Here is a 20788-nt window from a genome sequence, read left to right on the forward strand (position 1 = left end):
AGTCTTACTACAGATAAAAAGGGCGTAACACTCCCAAAGACGTGGAAAGACTTAAGTGACTGCTTCTTAAAATGCATGGAAATCCTCCAGTGGTCACAGCTAAACAAGTGCCAAGTATTAATTAAGATATTGACAAACAGACCAATGAAGAATGAGAAGCAATATCTATTAAATAAATACACAACCTTCACATACAAAATCAATTTTTATTTATTTATGGTGCTAAACCGTCAACAAACTTTTGTTGGGTTTTTTTCATAATTCGATTGCCTATTTTCTCTTAATTTTCTTTATCACAAATAATATAGTATACCAATCCTTTAAATGTGTTCTTGCTGTGAAAGACAAAATCAATAAATCAACTGATGGCACTTGGGAGAAAAAAAAAAACTGACAGAAACTTCACATGACTCATGATCATAGATAGCAAACTACACTGAACTTAACATATGATATCAACACTACAACAACCTGACACCGCCCGTCTACCCTGGAAAAGCTGTTATCAGAGCAGCTGTTTGTTTTCTTTCTAATGTTCTTTATGTTTAAGCAATGAAAGCTGTATGACAGGCTGTTTAATAAAACAGTCCTTGCACTTTGGTTCTATAGCAAAAGTTCAAACATCTTTAAAGGCAAATGATTTCAGACAGGAAAGATAAGACTCTAAAGTCTCTAAAGGAGGTCAGACAACAATAGAACCCATCCTTTTCTGAAATTCTCAACAGACAAGCCAATGGTGGGCAGTATTTCATTTTAGAACAGTAAAGCAATTTCCATCTCTGCATATGGCTAATATTCCACCTGCTTAGAAAGTGAGGTGCTGCAGGATTACTCTAAGAGCAAACAGAAAAGAAATCAATAACAGTATTATTAAAGATGCTCAAATTTCTTTCTCTGGTCTCTTTCAAAATCTCTTGACTTAATCTGAATGTGAGAATGGTGTGCATGAACAAACTAATTTTGGTAAATTAGGGCAGCAAACAAATTTCTTATTCCACCAAGAGCAACTATGTTTTACAAAAATTTGAGAAATTCCCGGTCAAATGTAACATAATAAATATGTAACCACGTAATTTGGCTATGCATACAACTAATTTTTCTTTTAAAATCTCAGAACTGAATTATTTAAACCGCACTCTGAATTTTACACTTTGAATGAGTTTGGTTTAGTTAATGGGATGTTGTTTTTTGAACAAATGTTTAAATCTACCACCCCACATCCTCCCTGTCCATGTATACCTTCTGAGAGTATGCCTTCTCAGCTGACTTCTTGTTCAACAGTTGTTTTAGCCCTACAGAACAAGCACAGCAATGGGAGAATAAACCAGTTTTTGCAAAGCAGAAAATGTTATCTAATAATTTTGAATTTCATCATCTTTCACCAATGATTTTGCCACGTAAAAGACCTTCATTTAGGATTAGTGATTCCCCATGCACTGTCCAGTGTACAAATTTTTGTGAGTGAGCCTCCTTTTGGACCTATAAAATACCCATACTCTTCCAGCTGGATTTAGTTTTGATTTTGTTCTGTGTTATTTATTTTTTGTAATTTCTCATAGCTGTGAATGGCACCAGAGAGTCTGGCAGCCAAGATGTTGCCTATGAGCTACTATTATCTACTTTTTTCAAGGGAATGATGATAAAAACAGGAATCCTAGCTCTAGATCCTTCTCCTGATTCTGCCAATGTTCTGTTCTGTGCCTCTGTTTCCCTCTTTGCACTGTAAAGATAATATTTATTTTCCTCTTTTACACTAAGGGAGTACAAAACAGTTTTGATCACAGAACAGTTGAAAAAGTGTTGAGCTGTTACTCAGAACACTGAATCATTATTTGTGAAGAGTCAGTTTATGGCTGTTAAGTTATAATCACATGTCCTGTCTTCTGCAGCTGGACTAGTGTAAAAGCTGAATGCCCCAGCTGTTCACTTCTAGTGGCATAATTGCTTTCTAGCCCTTTCCTATCAGAATAGTCAGGACTAACTTACACATGTTTAGGAGGAGGATTTTTCTAACCTGGTTTGTTTAGAGAGAACCTGGCTAGGGAGCAATTACAAATGTAGCTACACTAGCAAATGGGTGTACTCTCAGTACTCTCCAGTGCTGAGCAGATGAGAACAGCTGGCAAAGTTACCTCTTCACTCAGCTCAGCTGGAATTAAACCAGGACTGGAGACTCACAGTTGAGCTGTTCTTTACAGCAAAAGTAATGTCACCCAAATCAATGGAGCCACTAATAACATACTTCTCTTTGAGTAGCATGTGCAGAATCTGACCCAAAACAGCTGCTGTTTTTGACAAAAATAATCTCTTATCATGTAAAATTGCTGTATTAGTTGTTCCCAAAAGAGGAAACTACAGGGTCACTAACAGCTCCACACCAAATACAGTAACTTAAGTGCTGAAAAAGAAGCCTAAAAACTGAAGCACTCTGAATGCCTATGGAGCACACGCAGTCCAGAATCTTCCCCTGTGCAGTGAAGTTTTTTTGAGAATCACTCCTAAAGACTGAGAGAACAACTCCTCCTCTAAAACATTAATCCTGTGAGCAGTCCGATGATACTGTTGACCAAACTGTCACTCAGTGACATTCCAGAGATAGGTATCTATTCACCAGAAACTAGGTTTACTGCACAGAGGTCAGAGAAGCTTGCCAGGTCTTAATGCCTTTCAGCCATTACTGGCAATGTTGTGACTGTGCCCAAATGTGAAAGGCGTTGTTATCATATTACCTCTCTTGGCTTCAGGCTTCCTTGACTTCCTGTGCTCCATTAAGACATCCACTGAATGAAGCCATAAATACTGCATTTTTCTCTGCCCACTGCTTTTTAATTTGCTATTTGGAAATATTATTAGTCAAAGTGAGGGTATTATAAATAATCCCACCCACCGTGCAGCGCTAATACACAACCAGAGAGAGGTGCTGTTTCCCTCTTGTTTCTCCAGTGGACGGAATAGTGAGGTTTTTCTCAAAAGCTACTGGGAAAAAGTTGTGGCATTTTCGGAGTGGGGGGGTTAGGGGGAAAGAAGGGTTTCATTATGCATCCTGAACAGAACAGAAAATACTAAAGTAATTGATTTGGAGTGGATATATACATAATATACATGATTTTGTAAAGTTACAAGTGTAAAATATTATTTTTATTAGATTAGAAACAAACAAGCTAGTTTACTGCTTAATGTTTCTCTAACTACACTATAATAGCAAATCTTTTCCTACAGATTTGTACTTCTGTATTTCATGTACAATAAGTATGTAATCATCATCATGGCTAAGCTTTGTGAATGAAGATTTGGGAAGGGCTCTACCCACATTCGCTACAAGTGCACTGGTGACTAAAAAGGCCAATAGGAGATAGACAAGTCTGGTTGCAAAAGGCACAGCAGAAAGACTCCTTAGGTGGTAAATTCTGCAAGGCACGATTCTTTCTGCGTTGTCTTTTCTCCTCCAGAGTGATCCTGCTTGCGTTCTCAAAGGCATCAGCAGCGTTATGGATGGTGTGTCTCCAGACCTCCCGATTGGAGGCCCAGAGTAGATCAGTTATGATGATCAATATGGTCAAGGCTGAGATGTTGTTTCAGGGAGTCCTTGTATCTTCTCTTCGGGGCTCCTCTCTTGTGGCAGCCGGTGGCAAGTTCACCACAAAGCAAGATCTTAGGGAGGCGGTGGTCCTTCGTCCTTGAGATGTGTCCTGCCCATCACAGCTGTGTTCTCATCAACACGGCCTCATTACTTGTGACTGCTGCTTGTTCTAGAACAGACACATTAGTCACGTAATAAGTCCAGTGGATGTTTAGGATTGTACGGAGACAGTGTTGATGGAGGTGTTCTAGGAGTCGCAGGTGGTGGCAGTAGATGACCCATGAATCAGATCCATATAAAAGAGTAGACAGCACTATGGCTCTGTAAACACTGATATTTGTACTTTTCTTCAAGTGTTTATTCCGCCAAACTCTTTTATGGAGTTTTCCGAAAGCACTATATGCCTTTGCTAACCTGTTGTCTATCTCTTCATTGATCTTACCATCTGAGATGATCCTACCTCAGCAGTAATTAAACTGTTGGACTGATTTGAGCTCTGGTTCACCAATGGTGATATGGGTATGACGGAAGACTTCCTGAGGAGCAGGCTGATAGAGAACTTCTGTCTTCTTTAAGCTGACTTGCAGCCCAAAAAGCTCAGCAGCGTCTGCAAAGCAGGATGTTAAACACTGCAGAGATGCTTCTGTGTGGGCAATGAGGGCGTTGTCGTCAGTGTAATGCAGCTCCCGGACAAGATGGTTTAAGGTCTTAGTGTGGGCCTTCAGTCGCCTTAGGCTGAATAGGCTTCCATTGATACAATATTGGATGTAGATACCGTTTTCTTCATCAAGGTCTGCCATGGCCCTTTGGAGCATCATGCTGAAGAAGACTGTGAATAGAATTGGTGTGAGAACGCAGCCTTGTTTCACACTATTGGTTATTAGAAAGGGCTCAGAAAGTGCACTGCCATATCTGACTCAGCTGCGCTGATCCTCATGACGATCATTTTAAGGAACTTGGGGGAACAACCTAAACATTCCAAAATCTGCCACAGACCTTTTCTGCTCACAGTATTGAAAGCTTTGGTGAGATCAACAAAGGTTACATAGGTTCTGTTTCCTACACTTCTCTTGCAGTTGTCTGAGAACAAATACCATGTCTGTGGTACTCCTGTTGGCTCTGAAACCACATTGGCTTTCAGATAGAATTCCTTCTGCTATAGTGGGTATTCATCTGTTCAAAAGTATTCTTGCCAGGATTTTGCCAGCAATGGAGAGCAGAGTAATACCACAGTAATTTGAACAGTCTGATTTAACTCCTTTCTTCTTATACAAGGTGATGATGACTGCATTACGAAGGTCTGATGGTAGTTCACCTAGTTCCCAACAGCACACCACAAACTCGTGAAATTTAGCACGGAGTGCTTGGCCCCCATGTTTCCAGACTTCAGGTGGAATTCCATCAACCCCAGCTGCCTTGCCGATTTTCACCTGCTGTATGGCCTTGAGGGTTTCTCCTAAAGTGGGGGCAATATCCAATTCATTCTTCGCCGGTTGTTGTGTAATGGACTGAATTGCTGAGTCTTGAACTACATGGCTAGTACTGAAAAGACTCTGAAAGTGTTCAGACCAATGATTCAGAATGGAGGTTTTATCTGTCAGAAGCGTTTGACCATCTGCACTGAGTAGAGGGCTTTGTACCTGATATGTAGGCCTGTATTCTGTTTTCAAGGCCTCATAGAATCCTCTGTAATCACCCGTAACTGTGCATAATTGAATTTTTTCTGCTAGATTGATCCACCACTTGTTCTGGATGTCACGGAGTTTCTGTTGGAGGTTGCTGCATGCAAGACAAAAGGTTGCTTTTCTTACACAAGATGGCTGTGCAAGGTGTGCTTGGTGAGCAGTTCTCTTCTTCCTCAACAATACGTGGATCTCTTGATTGTTTTCATCAAACCAGTCCTTGTTCTTCTTGCAGAAGAACCCTAAGGATTCTTCGGAGGACTGCAGGATACTGTTTTTAATATGGTGCCACTTTAATAAAGTGTTTCAGGAGAGGGATCAATAGAATTTGAGCCAAATTTGAGCCAATTTTTGAGCTAAATTTGAAGATTTGCTTGGAATCTCTCTCTCACTATGGCTGTTTGAAGATTGTTAACTTAGAGTCTCCTTCTTGGAATATCACCCCTTTTAGGTTTGAACTTAAGGTTGAAGTTAAGTTTACAGTGCATAAGTCGATGGTCTGTTTGGCATTCTGCACTGGGCATCACGTGGGTATGATGGACATCGCGAACATCTCTCTGTCACACCAAGACATAATCAATGAGGTGCCAATGCTTAGATCTAGGATGCATCCAGGTTGTCTTTAGATTATTTTTCTGCTGAAAGATAGTATTAGTGATGGTGAGCTGTTGCTCTGCACAGAATTCTAGCAGAAGGTGTCCAATATCGTTGCAGTTTCCAACACCATGCTTGCCTAATACTCCTTTCCAGGCTTCAAAGTTCTTTCCTACTCTCGTGTTGAAATCACCAAGGATAATGATCTTATCATCTGCGGGAATCTTTTGGGTAAGGTGGCACAGGTTGGTACAAAATTTGTCTTTTTCAGCAGGGTCAGCTTGGAGAGTTGGGGCATATATACTATAGAGGACAACGTGTTGCTTGTTGTGTAGTGGAAGGCGTAGGGAGATAATGTAGTCAGAATGACCTGTCGGCAGATTTTCAAGTTTAAGGACAACAGAGTTTTAATCATGAAGCCTACTCCTGAGAGATGCCTTTTGGTTTCGGGTTTACCTGACCAAAAGAGTGTATAACTGGCACCACGTTCTCTAAGGCTGTCTTCCTCATGGAGACGAACTTCACTGAGAGCAGCAATGTCAATGTTGAGATGTGACAGTTCATGGGCAATTAGGGCAGAATGGCGCTCAGGATGTCCACTATCCACAGTATCAAGCACGGTTCTGATGACCCAGCACGCTAGTGTCAATTTGGGCACACCTTTGAAGGCAGGTGTGTGCTTTTGTCTCTTAAACTTTGTTTGACCGTACCAGAAGATGCCCATTGGCCACGGTTAACCAACCGGGTGAAAGTGGAGATGAGCTTTGGTTAGGTCACCTTTTCTAGGCCCCTCTCTGTGTGGAGCAAGCAGGGCTGTCCTTGAAAAAGGCTGCTTGGTCATTCAGGATGCTGCCGAAAGAGACTGCCATATCCGGGGTCAGTCTCAGGCGACCAATATCCTGAACCGCCTGCATGCAGGGTTGGGTCTGTGGCTTCCAGTGCACCTTTCACCTGCTGTTTCGACCCTCACCTGTTGCTACAGGGTTTTGCAAATGTGGATATCACCCTCGAGCCTGCGCAACAGAGTTTTTTAGGCGAGACACAGCATGCGCAGAACTGGACCCACCCTTTAATCCTAAGGTTCATCTGCCAGGGCCTAGTGAGATTGGACAGTGGCAGCGAGGTCCTCAGGATGTAAGTATAATTAGAGTGTTTTTCTCTTAGATGGATGGCCTTACAGGGCTAAGCAAGCTCCATCTGCCCAGGTTTGGAATTAGAGTTGTCCTTCTCCTAGGATGACTGCCGGAAGGCTAGTGAGCCCATCCTGCCCATGGACACATTTTATCTGACCCTTCAGTTTTGACCTGTCTGGCATGGGAGACCCTGCTGAAGGCATGTACCATCACTAGCATAGCTCACAACCACATAGGGGCACACAAGCTACTTCCCCATTAAAACGGTTAGGGCAAGCCTTTCACTCCCTACTTTTCTCCCAGCCATCTATACTCAGACCCAAGGATATTCCCAGGGACATTCCCTTGCCCTGAGCACCCTTTCAGGATGCTACAGTTCCAGAGCAAACTGTTCCTGGGCAGTAGCCACAGGTGAGCCAAAAGCAAACTGTTCCGGTCCCCTCACCCACCTGGGGCTCGAGTACCTCCCATGGCCCCAGCCCAGCCTAAACCCCTCAACCCTCCAGAAGAACCCCCTATCCACCCTGACCTTACCCTCTCCCCACTGTGTTACCACAGATCTTCCTTCTTCCTTCCTGCTTACCTGTGACACTCCAAAGAGGACTGCTCTGCCCGCCCTCCCGCCAGTCTGGGGACCCTACGGCCCGTCCATCCCCCTCCCCCTCCCCCAAATTGGACTGGCAAACCTCTGTGCGCTCCGAAGTTCCTCCTCTCCTCTCCCTTGAGGGCGCAACCCCTGGCACTGCCGGGCAGTGTGGCGCAACCGCCAGGCAGTGTGGCGAAGTATGTAATAACGTATGGTAAACTTATTAGCATTGACTGGAACTATGTGATAACTTAGACAGATTTGGAGAGACAAGTTACAAAGACCTATACTTCCTGACTGAGAGTCAGATGTTCCTTAGTTCTCTGCATGACAGTGTACCAACAATCCCATCGCTCTGTGACATTCTGGATGATTTCTTTTGGTACTTGATACTTTTGATTCTACTGTAGCATGCTCATGACATTTCATTCGGAGCTTTCTGTGTGGAAAAGGTGAATTTGAAAGCCTCAAACAATTCTCTGAAAAGCTTCAGTCTACAATAATGAGCTTCATGGAACAACACCTTTTGCTTAAGGAAAACTTCAGCTGTAGTTCTCAGCTGTATGCAATTTTACTGTGCTAGCATTACTACAAATTTCATTTCAAATTTCCCTGCATGCCCCTTTTCTCCTTTTTATCAGATACTTTCAATAGAGTATTAAACAATACATTTTTATTATCATAGATTTGATTAATTTTCCAATGATGTCTCCACATACACGTTTTTCTAAGCAGTCTCCCTTTCTGCCATATACTGTGCTTTCTATCTTTAATGGAAACAAAACACACTTTTTGCCTAGAGACGCTGTGGAGACTACATCTGGAGATATTCAAAAGTCATCTGGACATGGTTCTGGATAACCAGTTCTAGGTGGCCCTGCTTGGTCAGAGGGGTTGGATGAGATGATCTCTCTACTGACTTCGACCGGTGTGTGATTCTTTCAAATTAGACAGCTAAACTAACAGGGAGGCTCTACTACACCTATTGTAGGTCTTCACTGGCCCATTAACACAATCCACAGCTGAGTGCTAACAAAGTCAGTATGTGGCAAGTCTGTAACAGCTGTCCTCAACTTTCACTGATAATTATTCTCATTTAAATGACATAATATTTAATATACTGTTGTTGAATGTAGTAATGGTAAAATTCATGCCTCAAGGGCTACAAGGGCTACAAGTTTTAGCCAGATACACTGAACTGTGACCTAATGGTGTAATATAGGCCTTTACATCATTTAGATGCATAGGTCACAATCTCACTCTGTATAAACATCCATATGTTGCATATATTGTGATCATTCCAAAAGACAATTAAAACAAAATCAATACAAGCATGATTCTACCACCTTTAAAACAAGAAAACTACTGGACATAGAACTACATTCCATGCTTGTAATCACAGAATCATAGAATCAATCAGGTTGGAAAAGATCTCCGAGATCATCAAGTCCAACCCTTGATCCAACACCACTGTGGTTACTAGACCATGGCACTAAGTGCCACATTCACTCTCATCTTAAAAATCTCCAGGGATGGTGAATCCACCACCTCCCTGGGAAGCTTGTTCCAATGTCTGATTACTCCCTCTGTAAAAAATTTCTTCCTAATATCCAACCTAAACCTCCCAAGGCACAGCTTAAAATCATGTCCTCTTGTCCTACTGCTGGCTGCCTAGGAGAAGAGACCGACACTCACCAAGCTACGACCTCCTTTCAGGGAGCTGTAGAGATGGGGTCTCCCCTGAGCCTCCTCTTCTCCAGGCTAAACAACCCCAGCTCCCTCAGCCTCTCCTCACAGGACTTGTGCTCGAGTCCCTTCACCAGCCTCATTGCTTTTCTCTGGATCTGCTCCAGCACCTCAATATCCTCCCTGAACTGAGGGGCCTAGAACAGGACACAGTACTTCAGGTGTGGCCTCACCAGCGCTGAGTACAGGGGAAGAATCACTTCCATGGTCCTGTTGGTCACACGGTTCCTGATCCAGGTCAGAATGCCATTGGCCTTCTTGGCCACCCGGGCACACTGCTGGCTCATGTTCAGCTTCTTGTCAATCCAAACTCCCAGGTCCCTTTCTGTCTGGCTGCTCTCCAGCCACTCTGTGCCCAGCCTGTATGCTGCATGGGGTTATTGTGGCCAAAGTGCAGGACCCGGCACTTGGCCTTGTTGAACCTCATCCCATTGGAATCAGACCATCTCTCCAGCTTGTCCAGGTCCCTCTGCAGAGCTCTCCTGCCTTCCAGCAGATCAACATGCTCCCCAGCTTGGTGTCATCTGCAAATTTGCTAATGGTGGACTCAGTCCCCTCATCCAGATCATCAGTAAAGATATTAAATAGAACTGGTCCCAACACTGATCCCCAGGGGGACACTACTTGTGACCAGCTGCCAACTGGATGCAGCCCCGTTCACCACCACTCTCTGGACCCAGCCCTCCAGCCAGTTCCTAACCCAGCACAGAGTGCTCCTGTCCAAGCTGTGGACTGCCAGTTTTTTCAGAAGAATGCTGTGGGAGATGGTGTCAAAGGCTTTGCTGAAGTCCAGATAGACCACGTCCACAGCCTTTCCCTCATCCACCAGGTGAGTCAGCTGATCACAAAAGGAGATCAGGTTGGTCAGACAGAACCTGCCCCTTCTAAGTCCACGCTGGCTGGGTCTGATCCCTTGTCCATCCTGTAGGTGTTGTGTGATTGCACTTAGGATGATCTGCTCCATATCCTTGTCAGGCACTGGGGTCAGGCTGACAGGCCTGTAGTTTTCTGGGTCCTCCTTCTGGCCCTTTTTGTGGATCAGTGTGACATTCGCCAACTTCCAATCCTCTGGGACCTCCCCAGTGAGCCAGGACTGCTGGTAAATGATGGAGAGTGGCTTGGCGAGCTCTTCCGCCAGCTTCCTCATCACCCTAGGATGGATGCCACCTGGTCCCATAGACTTGTGAGGATCCAAGTGGCTTAGCAAGTTGCTAACTGTTCCCTCCTGAATTACAGAGGGGCTATTCGGCTTCCTGTCTCTGTCTACCATCTCTAGAGGCCAATTGTCCTGAGGACAATGTGTCTTACTGCCGAAAACTAAGGCAAAGAAGATGTTAGTCACCAAAGATGAGGAAAAGGCTGAGGTACTTATGTTCCCCCCCCATGTCCAACAAAGAGTGGAGGTTTTCCTTGCCCCTCGTTTTGCTACTGTATTTGTAGAAGCACTTCTTGTGGCTAACAGATGTGGCTAGATTGAGTTCAAATTGTGCCTTTGTCTCTCTAATTTTCTTTCTACGTGAACTAAATATATTCCTAAACTCTTCTTGAGTAGCCATAGCCAGTAAGCTCTCTTTTTTCCCCCAATTTCCTTCAAAATCTCTCTGTTCAGCCAGACCAGTCGTCTTCCCTGCCAGCTTGCCTTTCAGCACATTGAGACAGCCTGCTCCTGCACGTTCAAGACTTCCTCCTTGAAGCATGTCCATCCCTCCTGGACCCCTTTGTTTTCAGGGGCTGTTTCCCCAGGTACCCTCTGAACCAGTCTTCTGAATAGGCCAAAATCTGCCCTCCAGAAGTCCAGCATAGAGGTTTTATTGATGGTCCTCCTTGCATTCCTGAGTATTGAAACTTTTATCATTTCATGGTCACTGAAAGGCCCCAGATGGCCTCCAACCACCACATCTCCCACCAGCCCCTCTCTGTTTGTGAACAGCAGGTCTAGTGGGGCCCCATCCCTGGTAGGCTCATTTACCAGCCGGAGCGGGAAATTATCCTCTGTACACTCTAGGAATCTCCTGGACTGCCTCTTCTCTGCTGTGTTGAGTTTCCAGCAGACATCCATCAGGTTAAAGTCATCCACAAGAACAAGGGCTGGCAATTTTGAGACATCTGCCAGCTGCTTGTAGAATAATTCATCACCCTCATCATCCTGGTTGGGTGGTCTGTAACAGACTCCCACCAGGATACCAGCGTTGTTGGTCTTCCCCTGATTCTGATCCACAGACACTCAACTTATCATTACTGACTTCAAGTTCTACAGAGCTAAGAGAGTCACATATAGAGCCACCCCTCCACCTCTCCTACCTTGCCTGTCCCTTCTGAAGAGCTCATAGCCACCCATGGCAGCACTCCAGTCATGTGAGTCATCCCACCACGTTTCTGTGATGGTGACTACAGCACAGCTTTCCCGCTGCACGATGGCTTCCAGCTCCTCTTGTTTGTTACCCATGCTGTGTGCATTGGTGTACATGCACTTCAGCTGGGCTGCTGATTTCACTTCTAACTCTGGCTTTCCACCCTCAGGGTCATTTCTGGATAGCCTGGTTTCAACCTCTTCCCCCTTCAAACCTAGTTTAAAGCCCTCCTGATCAGCCCTGACAACTTATGGGCTAGAGTTCTATTGCCCTTGCAAATATATAATTACGCCTAACTATTAATCACATTTAGTAAACAGCAGATTTCTAATGTTATCTCTTAGATATGATGTGGGGTTTTTCCATGTATTCCTTTGCAAATCATATTTCTTCATCCCTCTTGATCAGTAGCATTCAGAATCTAGAAATCTAAAATACGATGCAATATGTATGTAATGCCATTACAGTACGTATTTCTGTAGATATCTCTCATAAATCTATCTTCATTATATATACCTAATATCTATAAATACACATAAACAAATATTTCTATCATATATACATAAATATCAACTGTATGAGTACCATGGATGCATACTTGCATGTAAATTTTAGACTGGTAATGGAAAAAAAGGATCCTGTTGTATTTGAACACGTGTAACCATTAACTTTTACAAAACAGACACCTGAGAGAATCCTAAAACAGTTAAAGAACTCCATTCAGTATATATCCTACCAAGAATAACAAGATCTCATTATTAAAGTAGTTCTCTTTTTAGTTCTCTTTTTCTAGAACTGTTCTACAATTTAGCGCACTTTTCTGTGAAAATCTGGGTATAGAGCATTTAAGAATATGAGCACAGAATGCAAAGACTTCCACAGAATCACATAAAGCTAATTTACTTCTTTCACACAAAAGACACAAACTGAAGAGACAGAATTTCACAGATCAGGAATAAAGAATCCCATATTTTCTATGAAGTGCCAAGCACACTACTATTTCCTAAGAAAATAAAGAAATAAATCAGAAACTAAAATTTTCAAAGTTTTTCAAGCATGTCCACTTCAATAACTGGATGACTTCTACATGATGCAGAGCTCCCACAAAGTCAGTAGCAATTAAGAGAATTCAGAAGTGTGTAGTATTAGATTATTAATCAGAAATAGTCTTACAAAATGTAATAAATCACTTTGGAACCCAAAAGACAATGAAATTCTTCAGATAAGCACCCATATATATTTATGACCATATTCTTAAAGCAAGTCCATCCAAGTTTTTGTTTACTTATTTTATGTTTTGTTTGTTTATCTATTTCAACCAATCTGCATGTAACACTTTATTTAAAGCTTCCTTTCTAACATGGCCTTATAAACAGGATTTTTCTGCTTATACATTACACTGTACAGATACTTTCCAATACTATCATGATCACAACCTCTTTTCTTCCATACCTTATGTCTTTCTAAAGAAGGAAAGAAAAGATGAAGGAGCTATTGACTTGTATCTCAGTTTCATAAGTCAAAACAGTAGCCCTTGAAACTTTGTCAATTGCCTTTGATGAGCAAATCATGCTTGCAGATAGCTAAGCTCAGTATCTGCAGTATTCAAGATATTTCCTACAATAAGCATAAGCAAGTACAAATAAATACTATGGTATAAAGGAACCTGTATTTTTTCAGCTTAGGAAAAACTGAGTCTTTTATTTTGCCAACACCATCATTAGTCTTAAACATGCCAGACTGAATTTACTACATTTCCTTGTACCTCTTTGGGCACAACATCACTACATCCATACAACAACAACCAAAAAAATCAGTTAACTGGGTTTGGAAACATGCTTTGCTTTATTTCCTACCTGAAGAATGTAGCCTCGAACATAGTCTCGAAGTGTCCAGCCTAAGCCATGTAGAATATGCAACACCTCCTCTTGCTTCAGTACACTGAAAAGTCGATCAAGCAGTATCTTCAGTCTCACAGGGACAGCCTGAGTGCCGTAGAGCATCAAGCTGCTGATGTCAAACACAACATTGGACTGCACAATCTCCACTTGGGTTGGGTGGTAGAGATGCTGAGTACTAAGTTTGTCCAAGGCTGAAAGAAAAGGGTCAAGTATAAGTAAAGAGTAAAGAAAAGACAAGAAAACAACCCCAAAGCGTCATGTATACATATCATATTTGGCAGATGCACTTATTTTTCAAAGAAATATCACCTGGATGATTCACAGAATCACAGAATGGTTTGGGTTGGAAGGGAGCTTTAAAGATCATCTAGTCCAAACCCTCTGCCATAGGCAGGGACATCATCAACTAGACCAGGTTGCTCAAAGCCCTGTCCAAACCGATCTCGAATATTTCCATGGATGGGGCATCTACAACCCCATTGGACAACCTGTTCCAGTGCCTCATCAGCCTCATGGTAAAAAATTTCTCCTTTATATCTTATCTAAATCTACTCTCTTTCAGCTTCATGTCCTTGTCAGAAGTCCCTCTCCAGCTTTTTGTAGGCCTCCTTTCAGTACTGAAAGGCTGCAATAAGGTGACCCTGGAGCCATGCCCAAGTTTCTTTTCAACTCTTCCCCAGGCTGAAGAACCTCAACTCCCTCAGCCTTTTCTCACAGGAGAGGTGCTCCATCCCTCTGATCATCTTAGTGTCCCTCCTCTGGACTCGCTCCAAAAGGTCCATGTCTGGGGACCCCAGATGGATGCAGTACTCTAGTGAGGTCTCAGCAGAACAGAATGAAGGGGCAGAATCACCTACCATATCCTGCTGGCCATGCTTCTTTTGATACAGCCCAGGATAAGGTCAGCTTTCTGGGCTGCAAATGCACATTGCTGGCTCATGACCAGCTTTTTATCCATTCAGGTACCCTGAGTCCTTCTCTGAAGGGCTGCTCTCAGTGAGTTCATCTCGCAGTCTGTACTCATGCCTGGGAGTGCCCCAACCCAGGTACAGGACCTTGCACTTGGCTTTGCTGAACTTCATGAAGTTCCCATGGAACCACCTCCTCAAGTTTGTCCAGGTCCCTCTGGTTGGCATACTGTCCTTCAGGTGTATCAGCCACACCACTCAGCTTGGTGTCTTGTGCATATTTGCTGATATTCTCACCATGTTATTGATGAAGATATTAAACATAATTTCCCCAATATGGACCCCTGACTCATCACTCCTCATCAATGACCCCACTCATCACTAACGGTGCAGTCCAAAACAGGACTTCCACAGATGCAGTCCAAAACAGGACTAGTTTCCAAAGGTCACAAATAATTTTTAATTCCTATGGCAAAAGGAATTTGCTCAGCTGAGACTCAGAGACTACAATACTCATAGTTCAAGAGAAATTTATGATTAACTGATGACCAAGACTGAGGCTATCCAGAATTGACTGAGACTGTTAAAGGTTTGATACTTAATCTCTAGAGGAAAAAAAGAAAAGATACACCCTAAACCCCCATTTTTAAACATGTTAAAAGTAAATGCCCTGATGTACCATAAATTCCATCAGGAATTCACTACTACAGCTGGTTAGTTTTTTCACCTCACACAAATTTAGAGATAAAGCAAAGGGAAGTTTGCAGGATGAAGGTAGTTATGCTCTCGTGAAGTTATGTAAGAAGGAACTGCATATGACATCACACATTTTACTGACTACCAGTGTTCAAATTTAATTTTATTTCTATTTTATGGACTATGTTGCAGCACCTAAAATACTTACTGCTTTTTAAAGAAAAATTTCTGAGCATTTAAAATAATCTTATAGGGACTTCTCTTGTACTTCGGTTTCTTCTTGGTTTATAGTCACTAGAGAGTTCATGTACTCTTGATAAATTGCTTTTGTACATATAGAGCACAAAGGCCCTTATCATTTACTCGCTGGCTTCATTCAACACATTTACTCCAAGGACTACATTGTCAAAGAGTTCTGATTTCCTCATACTTCATTTCTTGCAACTGATTTTTCTAATCTTTCCTATTCTAGTGGCTAAGTCAACTTTGAATAAATAGCTTTAATATTAATTTAACATTCAAACAAGATAATGAATTGGCAAGGCTAGGGATTGTAGTCCTGTGTGTCTCCATAGGACATTTATACTGAAGAATATGAAGGCTGAGATTTTTTTCTTCCAAAAGCTCTTCTTCTGGAGTACTTTGGCTATATAGGCTTCATGATGTGGGATGATTTATTTACAAAGTCTAATGAATGGGATTTGATATTTTTCTAAGGTGGTTTTTATGCTTATACCATACCAGATGTGTCCTCAAAGTTCTCAGTAAGAAAAGCCGAGAAAATTGATTTTGTCACTTCGCAGGTTGTGCTGTATGTGTGTTGATATGTATGTATGTGTACCTGGGGGACAGCACAACCCTTTGGAAGGAGTAAAAAAAATTAATTGTTTTCTAATAGATATAACACCTTCTACCAGACTACCGAAATTATTGAGTGGATCTGGATCACCCTGAACTTTCCACCTTCAATCTTACAGAATGAGAATAGTGTCCAAAGATGTTAACTGGCTTCTCCAAGTTTAGACAAATTCAGACCAGAGCCAAGACATGAACAGATATTTTCTGAATACTCAGTGCTTTGTAATCACTGCATCATACTATATTTCTAATATATCTAATATTTGTTGTTGTTTCTCTCTACTTAACAGTAAATACTATGCCCACATAGTACTATGCCCAAAGAAGACTTGTCTTGCTGAAGATTTAAGGTCATTATTCCACTGTGATCTAAGTCAGAATGACTAAAGGACATCTTTATCTAAAGGCTATTGGGTGGATTACAAAACTAATAGCTAGAATGAGATTACAAAACTCTGTGGACATATACTCACTTCACATAGTGTGACCACTCTGAAGATAATAGCTTTGGAAAGCCTGAGATGGAATAGAAGTAGAAAAGAAATAAAAAAGGTCCTTCAGATTACTAAGCACAATATCTGACCAGTGGACAGAAATTTCTACAAGATAACCTGTACTGGTCCATTCAACTGCAATATTTGTTTTCAAGTAGTATTATCTATAGATATCTGATTCTGAAAACACATGCATGAATAAAAATTAGTATCATGTTAGAATAACATTCCAAATGACAGTGAAATTATCTCCAACTTTGATTTGTGGCCTTATTCTGTATATTATGTAATAAACAAATAAGCAATGAAGTTTATCCTTTTGAAGTAGAAGTCAGGATGTGCACTGAAATGTGTAATTTATAACACAGCAAAACATATATTATTGCATGAGTGCATAAGAACATTTGCAAGCTAAAGACAGACCTCACATTACATGGAAAAGAAAAGGTTGTAAATGAAAAGAAATTAAAGGATACACAGTTGTGTTCATATGAGAAACAATAGAATCATAAGAATCTGAAATTCTTTCAAACCATTGACTACTCATACCCCTTCAACTTGTCATGAAAATGAAAATTTTCACTCCAATTTGTAATTTATAAAAATTTTCTTGTTTCTTTAAAAGACAATGCTAAGGAGAATTTGATCACTCCTCTGGTACCCTTAGTGAACTAATGTCAGTGTTCTAGGTGTATTCAAGAGGTCATTCATGTTGATAGACAGATACTTTTTCAGGTAAGACATAAAAAAAGACCTTTCTCATTGTTTTTCCTATAAGAGTATTAGCTTTCTGATTCTTGCCAAATCTCAGAGTAGATAGTTGTATTCTGCTGTCCTGAATTGCTCACATGAGTTCATGTGGATAATGCATTCCTCATCATATTCTGTTCTAAACTATTTGTTTAGAACTAATGAACAATGCCCTGTTTCACAAGTGAATACATTCAACAGTATCTGCAGCAGCGTATGACTTCTTAAATGCTTAAGAGGCTTCAAGATTAAATATGCTATATAAAAGAATGTGTTTTATTATACCTGGAAAATAACATAAACAGATGTGTCATTATTAAGAAGTTATCAGTGACTGAACATCATAAAGCACACATTAAAAGTCCATTCCAGGTGCAACATGAGGTATTACTCAGATTTTGTACAGTTTCAGTGGGATCAAAAGTTCACATATAAAAGTCTTAACATGTTTGTGACGTTTTGGTTGTAACCTGCACAATCTTTTCCAAAAATGCGACTATGATGGGATCAGTTATGTGCTTGAACTAAGAAAGATTCCTTTTCTTAACAGCCCTGTTTAATCTTAGCACTGTCTTGATAGTCTGATATTCTTTAATTCAATGTAAGTGGAAAGGTGTTCTCTGATACAGGAAGAAGAGATCTACGGGATCTTAAAATCACGTACTTGCTGAGCATTTAAGATTTTCATGGAATGGTCTCAAAAGACCCTTGTGCTTTACTCTGACAACATTCACTCGAGTAATATTTCTGTGGTGAATTCCAAATTTCAAGTACTTGTTTCAGAAATTTGTACCACTAAAAAAAGGGAGGCCAAAAAGGATTATAAAAAAGTAGAAGGCATGACAGAAGACTGCCTTCAACACCCAAAAATTACCAACTGGATAATTAGTACAGGAATTAGGGACCTTTCAACAATGTTTTTCCTGTATCAAGTATGCACCATAATAATTTAGAATATTTCAGTTGGAAGGGACCTGTAATGATTACCTAGCCCAACTGCCTGACCACTGCAGGGCTGCTCATCATTTAAAGCATATTAAGAGGCATTTTCCAAATGCCTCTTAAGAAGGGAGAGTCTTGGGGCATCGACCACCTCTCTAGGAAGCCTGTGGTTTGACCACCCTCTTTGTAAATAAATGCTTCCTAATGTCGAGCCTGAACGTTCCCATGTTGGCCTATTAACTCTTTACCTTCTGGAATAGTAAACAAAATCCCCAAGATTTTAGAGAGAATCTGCTCAGTATAATCTGAATTGTAAAGAGAACTTTGAAGTTATTTCAATATCAATCTTCACATTCTGAAGATCTTCACATACTTCACAGCCTGAAGTATTCTTATTATGCAAAATTCCAGTAAAAAAATCTTTATACCTATTTGTAAAAAATCAACGAATAAACTTTTATGTTCCATTTGTAGTTTGATTTTTTTTTTTTAATGTAGTAAAATGGGAAGGGGAAATCTACTCCATCAATTATATTTTTTTACTGGAGTTTTGGGACTCTGTGTAATTCAAAGGAAATTAAGTACAAAGGATACATTAAAATAAGGCTAAGTGCTTCTTCAATTCATCAAAAGACAGAAAACAAAGACAACATTTTTCGTTTCATCTATACTGTGTCCAGTTCATAGGCTCAGTTCTGCACATTTACTCATTGCCCTTAGACCCCTTCCTTCCCAATGTGCAGTGAAAAAAAGTCAATCAAATTAAAAGCCATGCCTCTGAGCAGATTCCGCTTTTGTCAAGTAAAAGAAATACAAATACGCAGTGATGAATTTTGTACTTTGGAGGTCTTGTATTATTTTTTGAATAACTACAATAAAAGCATAAAAGCACGACATTTTGCCTTTACGGAACAGGAATTAAATATCCTAGTTTTAAGCAACTGGAGTTGTAAACACACATATCTCTTGCTAACTTCCTGATCCTGGATAAAAATTGTATTATTCTAGAGAGGGATGAAAAGGTCTAGTGAAACGCTTTCTTTCAGCTTATTTACCTGGCAGTGTATCTCAGAAAACCACAGAGAAGAGTCTATAGGTTGCAATGGGTCATTATGGATCTCATTCCATTTCAGTTTTAAATTTGGGCTGCACAATATAACCACTATAGATTTTCCTGCATACTCCCTAGCCAGTTCCCTAACTTACCAAAGAGGAATACTATTGGAGTATATACACGCATACACACAATGATACAAAACATCATCATCTTTCTGTGCTTACTAGATTCATTCAAGAGGAGGAAAATGAAAAAAGAATCATATGTAGTTTGTGTCTAGACAATAATAGAGACATTTTTGAAATCTAAATAACTGGGCCACTTTTTGAAGCAAGAGAAACTGAAATTGGAAAACAGATTAAATATACAATACCAACATAAAATGATTCCATAATACGGTTGCAACAATAGTGCATCAAGTATGGTAAAAGAGTGACAGTGCTGAGCACTGTAGTTTGCTGTTGATTTTAGTAGCAAACATGAACAGCTTCACATTTTAAGAGTTCAAGATTTTCTTTTTTTCCATCAATTGCAGTAAAAAAAAAAGCACTAAATCCTTTCAAGAACAGAAGGTAGCTTAGGAATGACTGAAATGCTGGAGGGACAGACAAACTACTGCAGTCATAAGAGGTGGCCTAAGCCACCTCTGCATCCTCAGGATGCAGACTTAATACCACCTTCAACATGGTGTAATGCAGTGCATTTTGAAGGTGGAAAAAATTGCTCCTCAACAATATTATGCTTAGAAGGTGACTAAAGACAAGAAAATTTGTGTCTACTGAACAGCTCAAATATTTTCATTGTGTAAGAAATTATCCCACTCCCAGTGCAAGCACTGAGAGCAGGGGACATTAACATTTATAAGAGAGGGTGAACATCCTGAATCAGTCTCAGTATAAATTTCAGCTACAACATGGCATCCCTTGCTGATCTCCATTTTACTTCTGTCTTCGTTGCTTTCACAATTTAATCCATATAGCAGAGCAATGCTTACTGAAGCTCTGTGGATTTCAAAAGATCATGGAAGGAGAGTAAGTAAAGCAAATTCTGATTCATAGGCAAAAACAACTTTTCATTATGCCTTTTATTGTATTTAAAAGCTAATAATGGAAATCACTTGCCAAACGCATTTAGTCTCTGACAGAGATCACATATGTGATCTTCTAATTTACAGCTTGCATGTACAGATGTTCACACTTAGTAAAAGGATACTTAATAGCATTTTAAAATTAAACATGTGTTGATAATAGGTGTTGCAAACCCAAACAACACGGCAACTAAACTGGTATGTCTTCATGCCTCACCATGCCTCATGCTCTAACAACATTTTTATAACAGATCAAAAAAAACCAACCCAGCACTTCAGTTGCATGTACACAAAATAAATGTTATTTAAAAAAGACTGAATGAAAACTTTCATTAATTTTTCTATCTATGATCTGATTCCAAGTTGAAACATTTAGAATGCTACTAGGTTTATGTAGCCAACAGCAGAACCACAGTTTGTTCA

General features: G+C 40.7%; 1 protein-coding gene across 4 annotated transcripts in view; it reads right to left on the bottom strand.

The window, feature by feature from the left end:
* Positions 1 to 20788, bottom strand: part of BNC2 (basonuclin zinc finger protein 2) — a 339161-nt gene that overhangs the window by 100753 nt on the left and 217620 nt on the right. For all 4 annotated transcript variants that reach the window (XM_064641043.1, XM_064641042.1, XM_064641040.1 and 1 more), the window contains exon 4: positions 13529 to 13764. In XM_064641043.1, the coding sequence (XP_064497113.1) occupies positions 13529 to 13764 (236 nt within the window). The remainder of the gene's footprint in view (positions 1 to 13528; positions 13765 to 20788) is intronic.

This window comes from Pseudopipra pipra, chromosome Z (assembly GCF_036250125.1).
Source record: "Pseudopipra pipra isolate bDixPip1 chromosome Z, bDixPip1.hap1, whole genome shotgun sequence".
NCBI classification, from domain to species: domain Eukaryota; kingdom Metazoa; phylum Chordata; class Aves; order Passeriformes; family Pipridae; genus Pseudopipra; species Pseudopipra pipra.